Raw genomic sequence first — 16,559 nt, 5'->3', positions numbered from 1 at the left:
TATTGATCCAGCCGACCGCTCACCAGCTCTTTGCTGCTTTAATTGGGTGTAGAAAAAGGGCCGCGTCCCCTCGGTGCTCGCTGGCCTTCTTGCCATCAGCTGCAGGAAAACACTGCGTTTGCGGAAAAAATAAAGAAGACATCGAGAATGACCGAGTGCGACTGGGTGGGTTTGGGCAGAGGGCTGGATGTTTTTGACTGTTGGTATTCTTTACTATACATTTTGGGCACCTCGCATTCCCACCCAACCCACGCTCCAAAAAAACCACTTTTGTAGGCAATCACTGGACTATACAGATGTAACATACATTGCATTAAGCCGGAATTGCCTCTGAAGGTATAAAGATGATTGGGGATGGTATGCAACTCATACCCCACATCAAAATGGGGTGATGGTTTTGAACAAGAAAAACGTGTCTTGTTAATTCACATTTGTTTACATTGTGTCTTGTTCAAAAAAGGATATGAGGGGGCGAAAGAATATGATGCATTTATATCACTGTTGATAGAAACAGTAGAAAGTTAAGGTTTAATTCTCTGTCCCTAATAGTGGCCAATTTTTTTTTCTTTTTAACATGAAGAAGGATGGTTGGGCCTGAGGAGAAACAAAAGGGTGCCTAAAAATTAGGCTTTAAGGAATTTTTTGCTTTTGGTGTTACTGTGATTAATATCAACTGTGAAACCAAAACCAAAGATGAAAAAGCACTTTTAATGTTATAATTACAGCTTCTATAATGGGCATTTTTATTATTTCAATGGCTTGTTGTTATTTATCTTTATAAAAATGTGTGTTTATAACAAAAGACTTGCAAAAGTCAAAGTGGCCTAGTCTTCTCTAATTCTGGGAGAGCCTGAGTATTAAATTAGTAAGAAAGCCAATACCATTTATTTGTAGATTTCATTCAAGGCACTTAATTGATTTTAAAAGACTCATAATTTTTCATTAACCTTCTTCTTATCCTTCACTAACAGTCGCTGACTCAGTGTGTAATCTAGTAAAGAATTTAAAGTAATCTTTTTATTTTTTTTCTATTAGGCTGTTTTGTTTTCAATGTATCTGTTTTGAACTCCACATTTCAAGAATATCAGATTTGAAGAGGGCTAAACCTAAATAAGAAAGCTGCAGTGAGGACCTAGGATATAAAGTAAAAGCAATGGATATTTTTATTTAATAGTCCATCAACATTTTTGAATTGTTCTGGAGGTACAAAAGATGTAGGTGGACAGTAATTTCTACAGATTGTATGGTACAGATTATGCCAACAAAATTTTTCAGCTCATTTGTCTTCTATTTTGACTACATTCTGTTTTCTCTATTACATTGTGGAGTTAAAGTTGATCTGAATTTCAGAGCCAATTGTAGAGGGTAATTTGAAAGTCACAACCTCTGTGAGTGAGGTTGCCCTGGGCAACCTGACTGGTGTCCATAAATTATATCAGGATTGGTACTTTCTCTCACAAGTCACAAGGCAGCACCTCGCACTTAAGAAAAGTGGGAACCTTGACATTTTGACCTGTTGTCAGAATGCCATAACATTCTGGCAACTTACTCTGCTCCAATGTCTCTGCTCTGGATATTTAAAACAGTTTAATAAGCAGTGTTAAAAAGGATAAATAGCAAGACCTGATGAGTTTTATTTCCAGCTTTGCCAGCTTCCTACAAGATAATAAGTGTTAGTAAATGGGAGCATACTAGTGTAAATGTTCTTAACCTGTAAATTTCAGAACTGAATTGTGGAAGATGGTGCATATGCATTGAGGTATACCTGCAAAAAAGAAAATGATAAAAATTGGTTCCATTTATATAGTAATGTATCATTTACATCTGATTTTCTTTCACTTTCCAACCACAGGAATTATAGCAAAATTTTCTAACCAGTTTTACAGACAATATAAAAACAAAGGTGCAGTGATGATAAAGGATTGAAATGTAGGTCACAGAGTTCTTGCCTTGTGCTGCTCCCCTAATACTATCATACTTCTTCAAATGTGAACAAGTGGATTATGAATTTTAGTATCTCAAATTAGATCCATTAAATGTGAATATAAAATAATATATAGGTCTAAATTTTGAAGCTATAAAGAAAAGAAGGTGGAGTAAATACTTCACATTTGCAGACTAGAACTAAAGATTTCAAAACAAATAGGTTTTTGATAGTGGGAAACAATTTTGCTGAGACACCAAGTGGAATCACCCAGGAATTCAGAGTGAACTGGGTTATTTTAAGAGAAACCAAGCTAATCTGACCCAAATTTGATCCTGACACAACAACGTGGCCAATATTCTTTCCTCCATTTTAGAGTTGGAGAAACTGAGATTTTATGCTTGCTAGTTTTAAGAATTTAGAATTCTTAAAGGGTCTGAGCCTCATGAATCACAAGAATCTACTATAAAGTCTTCAAAGAAAAAGAATTTTAATGCATAAAAGCAACCTTCTATTTAATTCAACCTTAAAAAGTCACAATTACAGTACCCTGGGGCTTTCCAGGTGGCACCAGTGGTAAAAAGATGGCCTGCCAATGCAGAAGACAAACGAGAGGTGGGTTCAATCCCTGGGTCAGGAAGATCCCCTGGAGGCAAGCACAGCAACCCACTCCAGTATTCTTGCCTGAAGAATCCCTACGGACAGAGGAGCCTGGTGGGCTACAGTCCATAGGGCTTCAAAGAGCCGGACAGGACTGAAGCAACTTAGCACGCACGCACGCTCTGTACCCTGCCAACCTCTCTATAAGGTTAGATTATAATAATATAAATTCTGATCTGAAAGGACTTAGATGTTAAGTATTTCAGAAATTGCCAAATTTGGGTTTTTTTTTTAAACTGCTAAAATTTTTTGCTGACATGGACCCCACAGAATGCATTTTTAAGGGCCTTATCACAAGTAAATGTACACTCTTCATTCATGTTTTTCAAATAACTGAAGATCACTTTCCTATGGCTACATTTGGAAAGCCCTTATATCCTCAGATATGCAGATGACATTACCCTTATGGCAGAAAGTGAAGAGGAACTCAAAAGCCTCTTGATGAAAGTGAAAGTGGAGAGTGAAAAAGTTGGCTTAAAGCTCAACATTCAGAAAACGAAGATCATGGCATCCGGTCCCACCACTTCATGGGAAATAGATGGGGAAACAGTGGAAACAGTGTCAGACTTTATTTTTCTGGGCTCCAAAATCACTGCAGATGGTGACTGCAGCCATGAAATTAAAAGATGCTTACTCCTTGGAAGGAAAGTTATAACCAACCTAGACAGCATATTAAAAAGCAGAGACGTTACTTTGCCAACAAAGGTCCGTCTAGTCAAGGCTATGGTTTTTCCTGTGGTCATGTATGGATGTGAGAGTTGGGCTGTGAAGAAGGCTGAGCGCTGAAGAATTGATGCTTTTGAACTGTGGTGTTGGAGAAGACTCTTTGAGAGTCCCTTGGACTGCAAGGAGATCCAACCAGTCCATTCTAAAGGAGATCAGTCCTGGGTGTTCTTTGGAAGGAATGATGCTAAAGCTGAAACTCCAGTACTTTGGGCACCTCATGCGAAGAGTTGACTCATTGGAAAAGACTCTGATGCTGGGAGGGATTGGGGGCAGGAGGAGAAGGGGACGACAGAGGATGAGATGGCTGGATGGCATCACTGACTCAATGGACGTGAGTCTGAGTGAACTCCAGAAGTTGGTGATGGACAGGGAGGCCTGGCGTGCTGCGATTCATGGGGTCGCAAAGAGTCGGACATGACTGAGCAACTGATCTGATCTATATCCTCAGATTAGGAAACAAACCTGTCTAATCCATCTCCTGTTTTGTATTTATAGACAAAGAATTTGAATCCTTGCAAACCAACTTCATCAAAGTCACGCAGCTTTTATTACTGGCAACATCAGAGCCTAGAACTGGTGACACCTAATTTTGGAGGCGAAGACCTACCTTTTTTAAAAATAACTAACCAATTTCCCAACATTATTGAGGTGGTTTCTTATGTGCTTATCTCCTATACAATAAAATGTAGAACTTCAGATTTTAATCACTATTTTTCCAGCATCTAACAATGCCTGGCACACAGTAGGTACTCAGTATTTGTTGAATGAGTGATAAATAAGGTCCATATAGTCTGTTCCATGTGAATTCTTTCACCTTCATGATTGAAGCTTGTTGATTTTAATGGACATGACTTTACTGAAGATAAAGCATGTTATGTTCATGTGCTAGAAAATATCACTTTTGTATTCATTCTTTTTACTGTCTTGCTCACTCCTCCCCCAAATAGCTAAATTATTTTGAATATTTATTAAATTTATTATGTATGTTAGTTACAAATTGTAGCAAATGACCATCTACCCAAATGTTTGTCCATAAATCTGGGGGTCTTCTTGATATGTTCCTCTTCCTCTCCATCCACATCCATCAGTCACAAGGTCCTATGCATTCTACTTTCAAAATATGTCTCAAATTTATTTCCTAGCCTCTCTGTACCACCATCTTTCTAGAAATCATCATCATCAGTCACATGGATTACTGAAGCTCCTCTCCACATCCATTCAAGGCTCTGACAGCCAAGTAATCATCCTAAAAATTATGTTTCTCTTTAAAACTCTTCAATAGCTTTTCATTGCTTTTACCATAAAGATCCAAACTTCTCACACAGTCAACCAGACCCTTCAGGTTCTGCCCCTGCCCCTCTCCCCTCATCTTGAGCCATTTTCACTCCACTTGGGCCATGCATTTTCTCTGTGCCCTTTTCTATCTTTTCCTTCCTTGCCTTCCAGTCTTAGATTCAACGACACTTCACCAGAATGGCCTTCCTAGGCCCTCACACTAGATTAGAACCTCCCTGAGTCTTCAGAAATACCTTGAATTTTTTTTTCTTCATAGCATTTACCACAATTGTAATTAGTTGTTTTGGAATTATTTGCTTAATACACAAAGCAAAGATCCACAAGGTTCAGATTGCTGAATGTTTGTTTATCTTGTTCTTTTTTCACTCAAATTCAACTGTATGTCCTCTTTGAACTATGATCTATTGCATCTTATTCTATAATTTACACATTTTTATAAGTTCTCATAGTTCTAGTATGGGATTTTTAAAACTTATCTTGTATATACTTTTGACAAGTTTGCTCTGTATAGACATATATAATTGAAATATATATAAATTTAATATACATATGTATGTGCTTAGTCACTCAGTCATGTCTGACTCTTTGTGACCCCATGGAATGTAACCTGCCAGGTTCCTCGGTCCATGGGAATTCTCCAGACAGGAATACTGATGTGCGTTGCCATGCCCTCCTCCAGGGGATCTTCCCAACCCAGGGATTGAACCCAGATCTCCCGCATTGCAGATGGATTCTTTACCATCTGAGCCACCAGGGAAGCCCATACATATATATGTATGTGTATATATACATACATACATACATATATATATATGTTGTTCAGTCACTAAGTTGTGTCTGACTCTCTGTGACCCCATGGACTGCAGCACACCAGGCTTCCCTGTCCTCCACTATCTCCCAGTTTTCTCAAGTTCATGTCCATTGAGTCAGTAATGCTATCTAACCATCTCATCCTCTGCTGGCCTCTTCTTTTGCCTTCAATCTTTCCCAGCATCAGGGCCTTTTCCAATGAGCTGGCTTTTCCCATCAGGTGGCCAAAGTACTAGAGCTTCACCTTTAGCATCAGTCTTTCCAATGAATATTCATGGTTGATCTCTTTTAGGAGTGACTGGTTTGACGTCCTTGCAGTCCAAGGAAGCCATTATAATATAATATAATGGCTACTCTTCAATGTCCTCAAGAGAAAAGGACTCCCAAAAGGAGAGTAGATGGGACTAAGTTTTTGTTTTCTTCTGTTTTTCTACCTTTATTAAGATATAACTGACATATAACATTTGTGTAAGTTTAGGGGGTACAACATGATGCTTTGATATATATTGTGAAATGATTAACACAGTATGATTAGCTGATACATCCATCACCTCACATAATTAAAAATTTTTGTGTGTGAGTGTGGTGAGAACATCTACTCTCAAACTTTCAAATACAGTATTGTTAATGGCAGTAACCATACTGTATGTTAGGTCCCTAGAACTTACTCTTCTTACAACTGAAAGTTGTGAAAAAAGTTGATTCTTTGACCATCAATCATCTCTCCATTTACCCCCATACCCAGCCCCTGATAACTACCATTCTGCTGTTTGATTTTTTTTTTTTTTAAAGATTCTACATATATGTGAGATCATACAACATTTGTCTTTCTCTGATTTACTTCACTTAACATAATGATTTCAAGGTCCTTGATATTGCTGCAAATGGCAGGGCTCTTCTTTTATTATGACTGATAGTACTCCATTCTGTGTGTGTGTGTTTCTCCTTCCATGCATCTGTTGATGGATACTTGTTTCCATGTCTTAGCTATTATGAATAATGCTGCAATGAACATGGGAGTGCAGATATCTCTTCAAGATGTGATTTCATTTTCTTTGGATATCTAAGAAGTGAAAGTGCTGGATCATATGGTAGTTCTATCTTTAGTTTTTTGAGGAAATTCCACACTGTTTTCCATAGTGGCTGTACCAATTTACATTTCTGCCGGGGACCAGCCCCAGCTGATCCAGGGTATTCGAAGGAGAGACGGCTAGGCGAGGGTCAGGGAACAACTGCTTAATTAAACGTTAATTAAGGAATAGAATAAGGATAGCTCAGTAGGAAAATTCAGTGGAGAAAAGAGGCTGAGTAGCTTGGTTTACGCGGGGGACCAATAAAACTTCAAGACAAGAAGCTTGCACCACTTACGTAGGCCGCAGGCGTCCTTCCGTTCTCCCGAAGGAGAGGAGACACTGAGGCCTCCCCGGTCGGATCTTAGAAGCCCAGGCATAATTAGTAAGCATGGTGGGTTCCGCGCTCCAGATGGAGACTCAACCAGAGTGAGAGAGAGAGAGACATGGGGAGACCAGTCTTTCGAGGAACTGATCCCAATTCTTTATTTTCCATGGTCTACTTTTATACACTGAGGTGTTATGCAAAAGTCACGCGGGGTCAGCAGTCCTGACTTTTATCAAAGTCAGGTGCTTCATACAAATGTATACAGAGGTCTTAGGGGTGTTACATCATCTTCTGGCCAGGGGGCCTGCTGACAATTTACGACCCTCTCCTTGTGACAGCGGTCAGTCAACCAGGACACTTATTTCTCCAGGGGTGATTATTCTTAAAACAGACGCCACCCAAATAAAGTTACATTCCTATAGGGTGAGGGTGTAGTGGGTTTTAGTTAAGGAAAGAATTTACTTAGCCTAAGGTCTAACGTGATTAATATCAAAGGTTAATACTTATTTCTTCTATATATTCATTAATGTGTATAAGGGCAGGGGATGTGGAGACTTAGCAGTAAACATTGGCTCAACAAATGAAAAACCCTTCACCAATATGATTTCTAATCAGCCCATTATACTTATACTAATAATTTTCTAACTTTTCTAAGGAACCTGTTTTTAGAAGGTTTAAAGCATCTTGTGCCTCTCATGGTTGGGAGGCTGTGAGCAATCACATGTGGCCGGACAAGCCTGTCAGGCTGGCTAGAGGATTTCCAAAGGAGTTTGTAGGTTAAACACTGTCACACCCAGGAATTATTAACTGGAGCTGTAAGCTAACTCTTTTTTCAGAGAGAGGTAGTGGGAGATAGCCCCCCGTAAAGTCAGAGGTGTAGGTGAAAGCACAAAGCAGAAAGTAGGCAGACTCTGGTTTTGGGGGTAGATGCTCGAGAATTTCCAGGGGGACTCCTGAGGCTCGATCCCGCCTTTGCGTATGCCGAGCCTCCTTCCTCATGACCTTTGTCATGGGCGGAGTGCCTCACGCTGGCTCCAGGCAGTGATAGAATTCCAGTTGAGCTATTACAGATCCTCACTCAATATGCAATATGCCGGCTCCCGGCACATTTCCACCAATAGTTCCCTTTTCTCCACATTCTCGACTCTTATTCTCTCTTAACTTTTTGATAATAGCCATTCTTCAGGTGTGGAGTGACATCATATTGTGGTTTAGGTCTGCATTTCTCTGATGACTGCGAATGTTCAACATCTTTTCATGTACTTGTTAGTTATCTATGTGTCTTTGGGGGAAATGTCTGTTCAGCTCCTCTGCCCATTATTTAATTATATTGCTTGGTTTTTTGCTACTGAATTGTATGAGTTCTTAAGATATTTTAGAAGTTAACCCCTTATCTGATACATGGTTTGCACATATGTTTTCCCATTCCAAGTTTGCCTCTTCATTCTGCTATTTTTGTGCTGTACAGAAAGAAGCTTTTTAGTTTGTTGTAGCCACACTTGTTGATTTTTGCTTTTGTTGTTTGTAGTTTTGTTGCCATATCCAAAAATCATTACTAAGGCCACCTCCAAGGACCTTTTCCCCTGTGTTTTCTTCTAGGAGTTTTATGGTATCAGATCTTACATTCAAGTCTTTGATCTTTTTCAGTCAATTTTTGTGAGTTGTATAAAAAAGGTTAGGGCTTAGTTTAAATAATTCTGTTTTCTTTTTTTCATAACTGTGTAATTGATAATTATTTTATGCATTTATCTTTTAGGATAAGAAAAGCACTTCAGCTTCAAATTCAGACACAGAAATGAAACCTGAACTGCCCCCCTGTGTGAATCCTGGCAATCCAGTGTTTTCATGTATGTTGGATCCAAAGACACTCCACACAACTACCTCACTATCAAAACCTAAGATGATCATGTATAAAACCAATTCAAGTAATTACGGTGAATTTTTACCTATGCCACAGTTTTTCCCCTGCTATTATACTCCAAGGGAGCAAGTATTTTCTAGTCATATCAGAGCGACTGGATTTTATCAAAATAATACTCTAAACACTGCACCTGACAGAACAAGAACCCTTGATTTCCCTAATTTTCAACACACTCTATGAAAGTATGTTACTCTTAAAGAGAAAATGTATTCAGGAAAAACGAGTTTTAAAAGCCTTGAAGTAATTTTTAAAAATACCTTTGACAAATAAAGCATTTCAACTGATAAGTGAATGACAGTGACTTCTTAAATAAAAATGTGTTCAGAACAGAATAAATGGTAGAAAGCATTTTATTATACCTAGCTTTATTTAGCTCATGTAGTTCCAAAACTTCAAAATGTTTGCAGGATCTCAACTTGTCTACTGAGTATATTTACCCAGACAAAGGAACACAGGAATTCTAATTAGAAAAACTGAATTGAACAAGATTTTGATGAGAAATTTCTTACTTTTCTGTTACTTCAACTAATAGCTTAGAACCTGGGGAAATGTTAGTTCTCACTACTAAGCTGGTGGAAGAGAGGACTTGAAAATTTTTCATTCAGTTATCGAACACCTACTTATGGCAGGCACTATTCAAAATAAGTGGGTTCTCTGGTGGCTCAGTGGGAAGAACCTATCTACCAATGCAGGAGACACAAGTTTGATCCCTGGGTTAGGAAGATCCCCTGGAGAAGGAAATGGCAACCCACTCCAGTATTCTTGCATGGAAAACTCCATGGACAGAGGAGCCTGGCAGGCTACAGTCCATGGGGGTCACAAAAGATTCGTACATGACTTAGCAACTAAACAACAACAAATGTGTAAAGTGAACACAGAAAGGAAAGAGAGTTTGTTTTATTGTTTCAATAAACAATATTTGGGGGAAATGAGATTAGCAAATTAATAATGTGTGATAATTTATGTAATATAAAATACATAAAAGGTCTTTCAGACACAGAGACAGAATTGGCTTAAACAGAGACAAGGAGGTCAAAAGAAACATCCTAGAGAAGGTAAAGCCAAATCAAAGGAAAGATCAGTCCAGGAAAAAGAAATCTTATATATGAAAGAATGAAAATGTGTAAGAATGTTGCACATTTTCACAAATGCAATTACTCTGATACATCTTCAACACAGAGCATGAGCAGTGACAGATGATGGCCTATGCTGCTGCTGCTGCTAAGTCGCTTCAGTCGTGTCCGACTCTGTGCGACCCCATAGATGGCAGCCCACAGGCTCCTCTGTCCCTGAGATTCTCCAAGAATACTGGAGTGGGTTGCCATTTCCTTCTCCAATGCATGCACGCATGCTAAGCTGCTTCAGTCGTGTCCGACTCTGTGTGACCCTATGGACAGCAGCCCACTAGGCTCCTCTGTCCACAGGATTCTCTAGGCAAGAATACTAGAGTGGTTTGCCATTTCCTTCTCCAATGATAGCCTATACAATTCTTTAAACTCTGAAATTACACTACACAGAGATATATTTCAGCTGCCATCTGTTGAAACTGCCTGTTCAATTGGAACTAAACTCCTTTACTGGAAAAAAACAGAATCACTGTTCTTATTTTTCCCTGTTGATTTCAGGTTCAGGATATTAACGTCAATTAGAAAAAATAATCTTGTGAGTCACTAGGGGATCAGAAAAGTTGGACACAGAAAAGTTGAATCTTAGGAAACAGCTCAAACTTTCCAGCCTCATGAAATTCTTTCAAATATCCCAAAATATGATATGGGCACAGGATAGAAAAAAAGATTGACTTTGTTAACTTCCTCTGAAACATCAAAAATCAAGGCACTGCACAAGATTTCCAGGCGAATGATGCAACAGAATTTGAGTTTACCAGACTTCTTTGGCATAAACTATACAAACCATTTTACTCATTCACTGTAGGTGCTTGATTTGTAGCAAGTGAAGTCAACTTTTTAACATGTAAAATCTAGAGGGTAACCAAAAGTTCCTTACTATGATAGGTGGTTAGGCATTTTTTTGTTTTGTTTTGCTGCTGTTGCTAAAATTCTTAAGAAGGATGAGTATCATGGAATCAAGCATGTTGTCTGGAATGCAATTAAGTAGTCATTCAGTGTCTATTAAAGTCCAGGGACTTCTAGGCACCTAGCTTCATGGACAGAGAAGGCAATGGCAACCCACTCCAGCACTCTTGCCTGGAAAATCCCATGGATGGAGGAGCCTGGTAGGCTGCAGTCCATGGTGTTGCAAAGAGTCAGACATGACTGGGCAACTGAGCAACAAGATACAGAAATATTTACAAATACTTACTTACATGTATAAATATATAAATGTAAAATATGTGTACGTCAGTCAGTTAAGTCACTCAGTCGTGTCTGACTCTTTGCAACCCCATGGACTGCAGCACACCAGGCTTCTCTGTCCATCACCAACTCCCAGAGCTTACTCAAACTCATGTCCATTGAGTCAGTGATGCCATCCAACCATCTCATCCTCTGTCGTCCCCTTCTCCTCCCTCCTTCAATGTTTCCAGCATCAGGGTCTTTTCAAATCAGTCAGTTCTTCACATCAGGTGGCCAAAGTGTTGGAGTTTCAGCTTCAGCATCAGTCCTTCTAATGAATATTCAGGGCTGATTTCCTTTAGCATGGACTGGTTGGATCTCTTTGCAGTCCAAGAGACTCTCAAGAGTCTTCTCCAACACCACAGTTCAAAAGCATCAATTCTTTGGCACTCAGCTTTCTTTATAGTCCAACTCTCACATCCATACATGACTACTGGAAAAACCAAAGCTTTGACTAGATGGACATTTGTTTACAAAGTAACATCTCTGCTTTTTAATATGCTGTCTAGGTTGGTCATAACTTTTTTTCCAAGAAATCATCTTTTAATTTCATGACTACAGTCACCATCTGCAGTGATTCTGGAGCCCCAAACAATAAAGTCTCTCACTATTTCCATTGTTTCCCCATCTATTTGCCATGAAGTGATGGGACTAGATGCCATGATCTTAGTTTTCTGAATGTTGAGCTGTAAGCCAACTTTTTCACTCTCCTCTTTCACTTTCATCAAGAGGCTCTTTAGTTCTTCTTTGCTTTCTGCCGTAAGTGTGGGGTCATATGCATATCTGAGGTTATTGATATTTCTCCTGGCAATCTTGATTCCAGCTTGTGCTTCATCCAGCCCAGCATTTCTCATGATGTACTCTGCACAGAAGTTAAATAAGCAGGGTGACAATATACAGCCTTGACGTACTCCTTTTCTGATTTGGAACCAGTCTGTTGTTCCATGTCCAGTTCTAACTGTTGCTTCTTGACCTGCATACAGATTTTTCAGGAAGCAGGTCAGTTGGTCTGGTATTCCTATCTCTTGAAGAATTTTCCATAGTTCATTGTGATCCACATAGTCAAAGGCTTTGGCATAGTCAATAAAACAGAAGTAGATGTTTTTCTGGAATTCTCTTGTTTTTTTGATGAGCCAACAGATGTTGGCAATTTGATCTCTGGTTCCCCTGCCTTTTCTAAATCTAGCTTGAACATCTGGAAGGTCACAGTTCACATACTGTTGGAGCCTGGCTTGGAGAATTTTGAGCATGACTTTGCTAGCATGTGAGATGAGTGCAATTGTGTGGCAGTTTGAGCATTCTTTGGCATTGCCCTTGAAGAAGGCGCTATCATGAGCACCCTCACTGGCTTATATGTATACATATTTACACATAAATATTTATGTTGGGTTTCCCCAGTGGCTCAGTCAGTAAAGAGTCTGCCTGCAAAGCAGGAGACTAGGGTTTGATCCCTGGCTCAGGAAGATCTCCTGGAGAAGGGAATGGCAACACACTCCAGTATTCTTGCCTGGAAAATCCCATGAATAGGGGAGCCTGGTGGCTACAGTCCATGGGATCGCAAAGAATCTGACACGACTGAGTAACTAATAGCAACACCATAATGTGTACATATTTACACATAAATATTTATGTTCATGTATGTATGTTAGTTGCTCAGTCATGTCTGACTCTTTGCAACTCCATGAACTGTAGCTTGCAGGCTCCTCTGTCCATGGGATTCTCCAGGCAAGAATACTGAAATGGTTTGCCATTTCCTTCTCAGGGGGATCTTTGCCACCCAGAGATCTAACCTGGGTTTGCATTGCAGGCAAATTCTTTAATGTCTGAGCCACCAGGGAAGCCCCCATATAAGTACAACATTTACATATTTATGTTACATAAATTTTACTTATGTAAATATTTTATTTACATGTTACTGACATGTGTGTATATATATATATATATATATATATATATATATATGTATGTATACAACATGCCAGGTGAAAAGAATTATAGGGAAAAACTAACACAGGGTTAGAGGAAGAGTGCTTGGACAAGGAGGTATTTAAGGTACAGGAGTGTCTGATCAGTTGGTATTTGAAGATGCCCCTGAAGCAAGTCAAGAGAAAGTCAAGTTATTGTGGGAACTGAATATCTAGTCTGGTGTTCAAGGAAGAAGTTGAATATAATCGATTTAAACAATATTCACACAAAGATATTATTTAAAATCATGAGATAAAATAACAAAGTGTAGGCAGAATAAAGACCAAAGGACTAATCTTTAGGCAACTCATTTAGAAGTCAGGGGGATGACAAGGAATAAACAAATGAGACCAAGAAGTAACTAGTGAAGTAGGAAGAAACGAGGAAGACTGTGATACTCCAAAGTCAAGTAAGGAACTTGTTTCCTGAACAGGGAATGACCCAGCTTTGGGAAACTATCTTGGAAGCTAACACATAGACTGAGACCTGAGGGTTTGATTAGGCAATGTAGAGATAACTGGTGCCTCAGCAAGAAGTATTTCAGTGGGGTTGTAGAGAGGAAAACTGTACTAGAACAGGTTTATGAGAGCCTGCAAGAAGTAAAAACTTTTTAGTAGCTTTTCTGTACAGTGAATATAGAGATGGGGTAATAGCTGGAAATATATGTGGGGGCCAAAGGTTACTTTTTAAAAAGAAGAAGCATATTTGTATTTGATGGAAGCACATTTTGAGAATCTCCCACCCACAGTAATCAGTTCCACAGAGAAAATGTAGCTAAAGATGACTGCAGAGTAATGTTCTGTAACATGGACTAAAAAAAGTAGAGTGTATAAAATCAAACATATAGACAGGATGGACACAGAATTATCCATCAATTTATAGTATACTTAGAACCAGGATACATAAGAACAAGCTAAAAATAAAAGCATTGGAATATGGACTGTAAAGTATTCATTTATTTTGTGAGCTACACCAAATAAAGCAGTACATTTGAAATGGCACCCCACTCCAGATTTTGCCTAGAAAATCCCATGGACGGAGGAGCCTGATAGGCTGCAATCCATGGGGTCGCTAGAGTCGGGCACGACTGAGCGACTTCACTTTCACTTTTCACTTTCATGCATTGGAGAAGGAAATGGCAACCCACTCCAGTGTTCTTGCCTGGAGAATCCCAGGGACAGGAAGCCTGGTGGGCTGCCATCTATGGGGTCCCACAGAGTTGGACACGACTAAAGCGACGCAGCAGCAGCAAAGTGTAAAAAATAAACATACTCAGTAATTTTTCCAGAAAGAAAGACTCCACTTCAGGTAACAGTTTAAACAATCAATTCTCCTGGAAAATATTTAAAGCACATTAAATTAAAAACTCACATACTTTAGGAAAAATTTCCTACCTTTACACAATTATCAGAATATTTAAAGTTTTACCTCCATTTATTGACTGATTGTCTTCCCTGGTGGTTCAGTTGGTCAAGAATCTGCCTGCAATGAGGGAGACCTGGGTTCAATCCCTGCATCGGGAAGATCCCCTGGAGGAGGAAAAGGCAACCCCCTCCAGTATTCTTGCCTGGAGAATTCCATGGACAGAGGAGCCTGGTGGGTTACAGCCCACGGGGTCACAAAGAGTAGGACACGACTGAGTGACTAGCACTTTCACTTTCACTGACTGATTATTTCTAGAAATAGAGCATTAAGTTAAACTAAAGGCTTATCTTCCCAAAGGAATATTTTACCAGTTTATTTAGGTCTTTTTCCTCTTTTAGCTATAAACTAAACCCCATCAATGATCTAATTAATATATTTGACCAAATAATGTTGGTTTTTACTACATATAATAGTTCAAAATTATGCTGAGTTTATTATGTTCTAGGTACTATACAAGGCAGTCCATTTATTAAATAAAAACCATGCTTATTTAGGTCATGCAAAGGCTAAAATGAAGTGTGTTCTAGTACTGTCAAAAGTAGTACCTTAAAAAAAAAAAAAAAAGGCAGTTCCCTGAAGAGAGTGTCTTAAGAAAGAGATGGCCTTAGGAGTCACATTCCTTTAAAACATTTTATAAGGGGGAATCACAATATCGACTAAATAAATTCCTCTATTAATGTTCTTTCATAGGAAAAAAAAAAAAAGGAAAATCACATCTCAAAGAGATGATACTGGTAACCTTGTCATGACCTGAAGAGTTAACCTGGTTTTATTGTTAGTACAAGAGAGTTAGTTATAGTGAAGTATGTCTTAAGGCTTGTAAACAAAGGGAATTAGCCTAAACATTTTAGGAAAAAGGAAGCTTGTTATGTAGAACTGGATGCATGATGCCATGAAATAGTCCATTCATTAAAGTAATTATCCTTGTTCTGAGTCCATGTCTGTCAAGCAAATTTATGATTTACCATATCAAATCTGCTTATAAAGAGAAATGAATTTTCATTTAACCTACCATGACCATGAACATCCTCGGTCAATTTCTGATTATTGCATTAGTAATAAGTATGTAATCTGTTTTACTTACTCTCCTGAGCCTGGTTATTATGACTCTGATCCTTGCAGATGAGTCAGTCTTGAGGGTGCTCGGGGGTCTCTGAGAGTGAGACTGAGGCAGATCAATTCAGTAACATAATGAAACACACCCTTGTTTTCAGGATTCTTAGGAGACCACATACCAACTTTTTCCCCCAGATAGTATATGCAAAAGTCCTTTCCCTTTATTCTCCACATAGATGAGGTGTGTTGGAAAAAACCTGGCTTACCAATGCCAAGTGGTCTTTCCTTGACCAAACTCTAAACAGGCTCCTCTGAGCCACTTTTTTAATCAGGCCTCGTCCTTGCGTAAGCAGATGGGGTAGGGGGTCCCTGGAGAAAAAAACCAGATACAGTTTTTGACAAAAGAGAAGTCATTTGAGGCCTAAACCATTTTGTGATCTAAGCCTGGTCACAATGCTTGACCTTGAACCAGTCTTGATAACAATGATCTTACAGGAACAAAAGAACAAAGCACTCTTATCAGGCAAGGAACAACAGCAAAGATAACAAATCAGATAATAAAGACTTCCAAGTCGGCTTCAGTGGTAACACCACTTCCCTGGTGGCTCAGATGGTAAAGTGTCTGCCTACAATGTAGGAGGCCCAGGTTTGATCCCTGGGTTGGGAAGATCCTCTGGAGAAGGAAATGGCAACCCAATACCCTTGCCTGGAAAATCCCATGGATGGAGGATTGTGGTAGGCTACAGTCTATAGGGTTGCAAAGAGTTAGACATGACTGAGCAACTTCACTTTCTTTCTTTCAGTGGTAAAGATTAGCCTGAAGCAGTTTCTTGAGTTGTTTTGAAGAATTTAACCCCCCTCCAGGGCTCAGAGTTGGACCATAAAGAAGGCTGAGCTCTGAAGAATTGATGCTTTCGAATTGTGGTGCTGGAAAGACTCGAGTGTCCCTTGGACAGCAAGGATGTCAAATCAGTCAATCCTAAAGGAGATCAACCCTAAATATTCATTGGACGGACTAATGCTGAAG

The 16,559-nt window shown here is 39.2% G+C and overlaps 1 protein-coding gene across 1 annotated transcript; it reads left to right on the top strand.

The window, feature by feature from the left end:
• Positions 1–30: 30 nt before the first annotated feature.
• PIERCE2 (piercer of microtubule wall 2) lies at positions 31–9,057 on the top strand. The gene is made up of 2 exons (XM_055537904.1): positions 31–165; positions 8,571–9,057. Exons 1-2 carry the CDS (start codon positions 148–150, stop codon positions 8,913–8,915), a joined length of 363 nt encoding a protein of 120 aa, XP_055393879.1. The 5' UTR covers positions 31–147; the 3' UTR covers positions 8,916–9,057.
• The last annotated feature ends 7,502 nt before the right edge of the window (positions 9,058–16,559 follow it).

This window comes from Bubalus kerabau, chromosome 10, assembly GCF_029407905.1.
Source record: "Bubalus kerabau isolate K-KA32 ecotype Philippines breed swamp buffalo chromosome 10, PCC_UOA_SB_1v2, whole genome shotgun sequence".
NCBI lineage: Eukaryota > Metazoa > Chordata > Mammalia > Artiodactyla > Bovidae > Bubalus > Bubalus kerabau.
The sequence above is the reverse complement of the archived record's forward strand: the minus strand, read 5'-3'. Positions and strand labels throughout refer to the sequence as shown.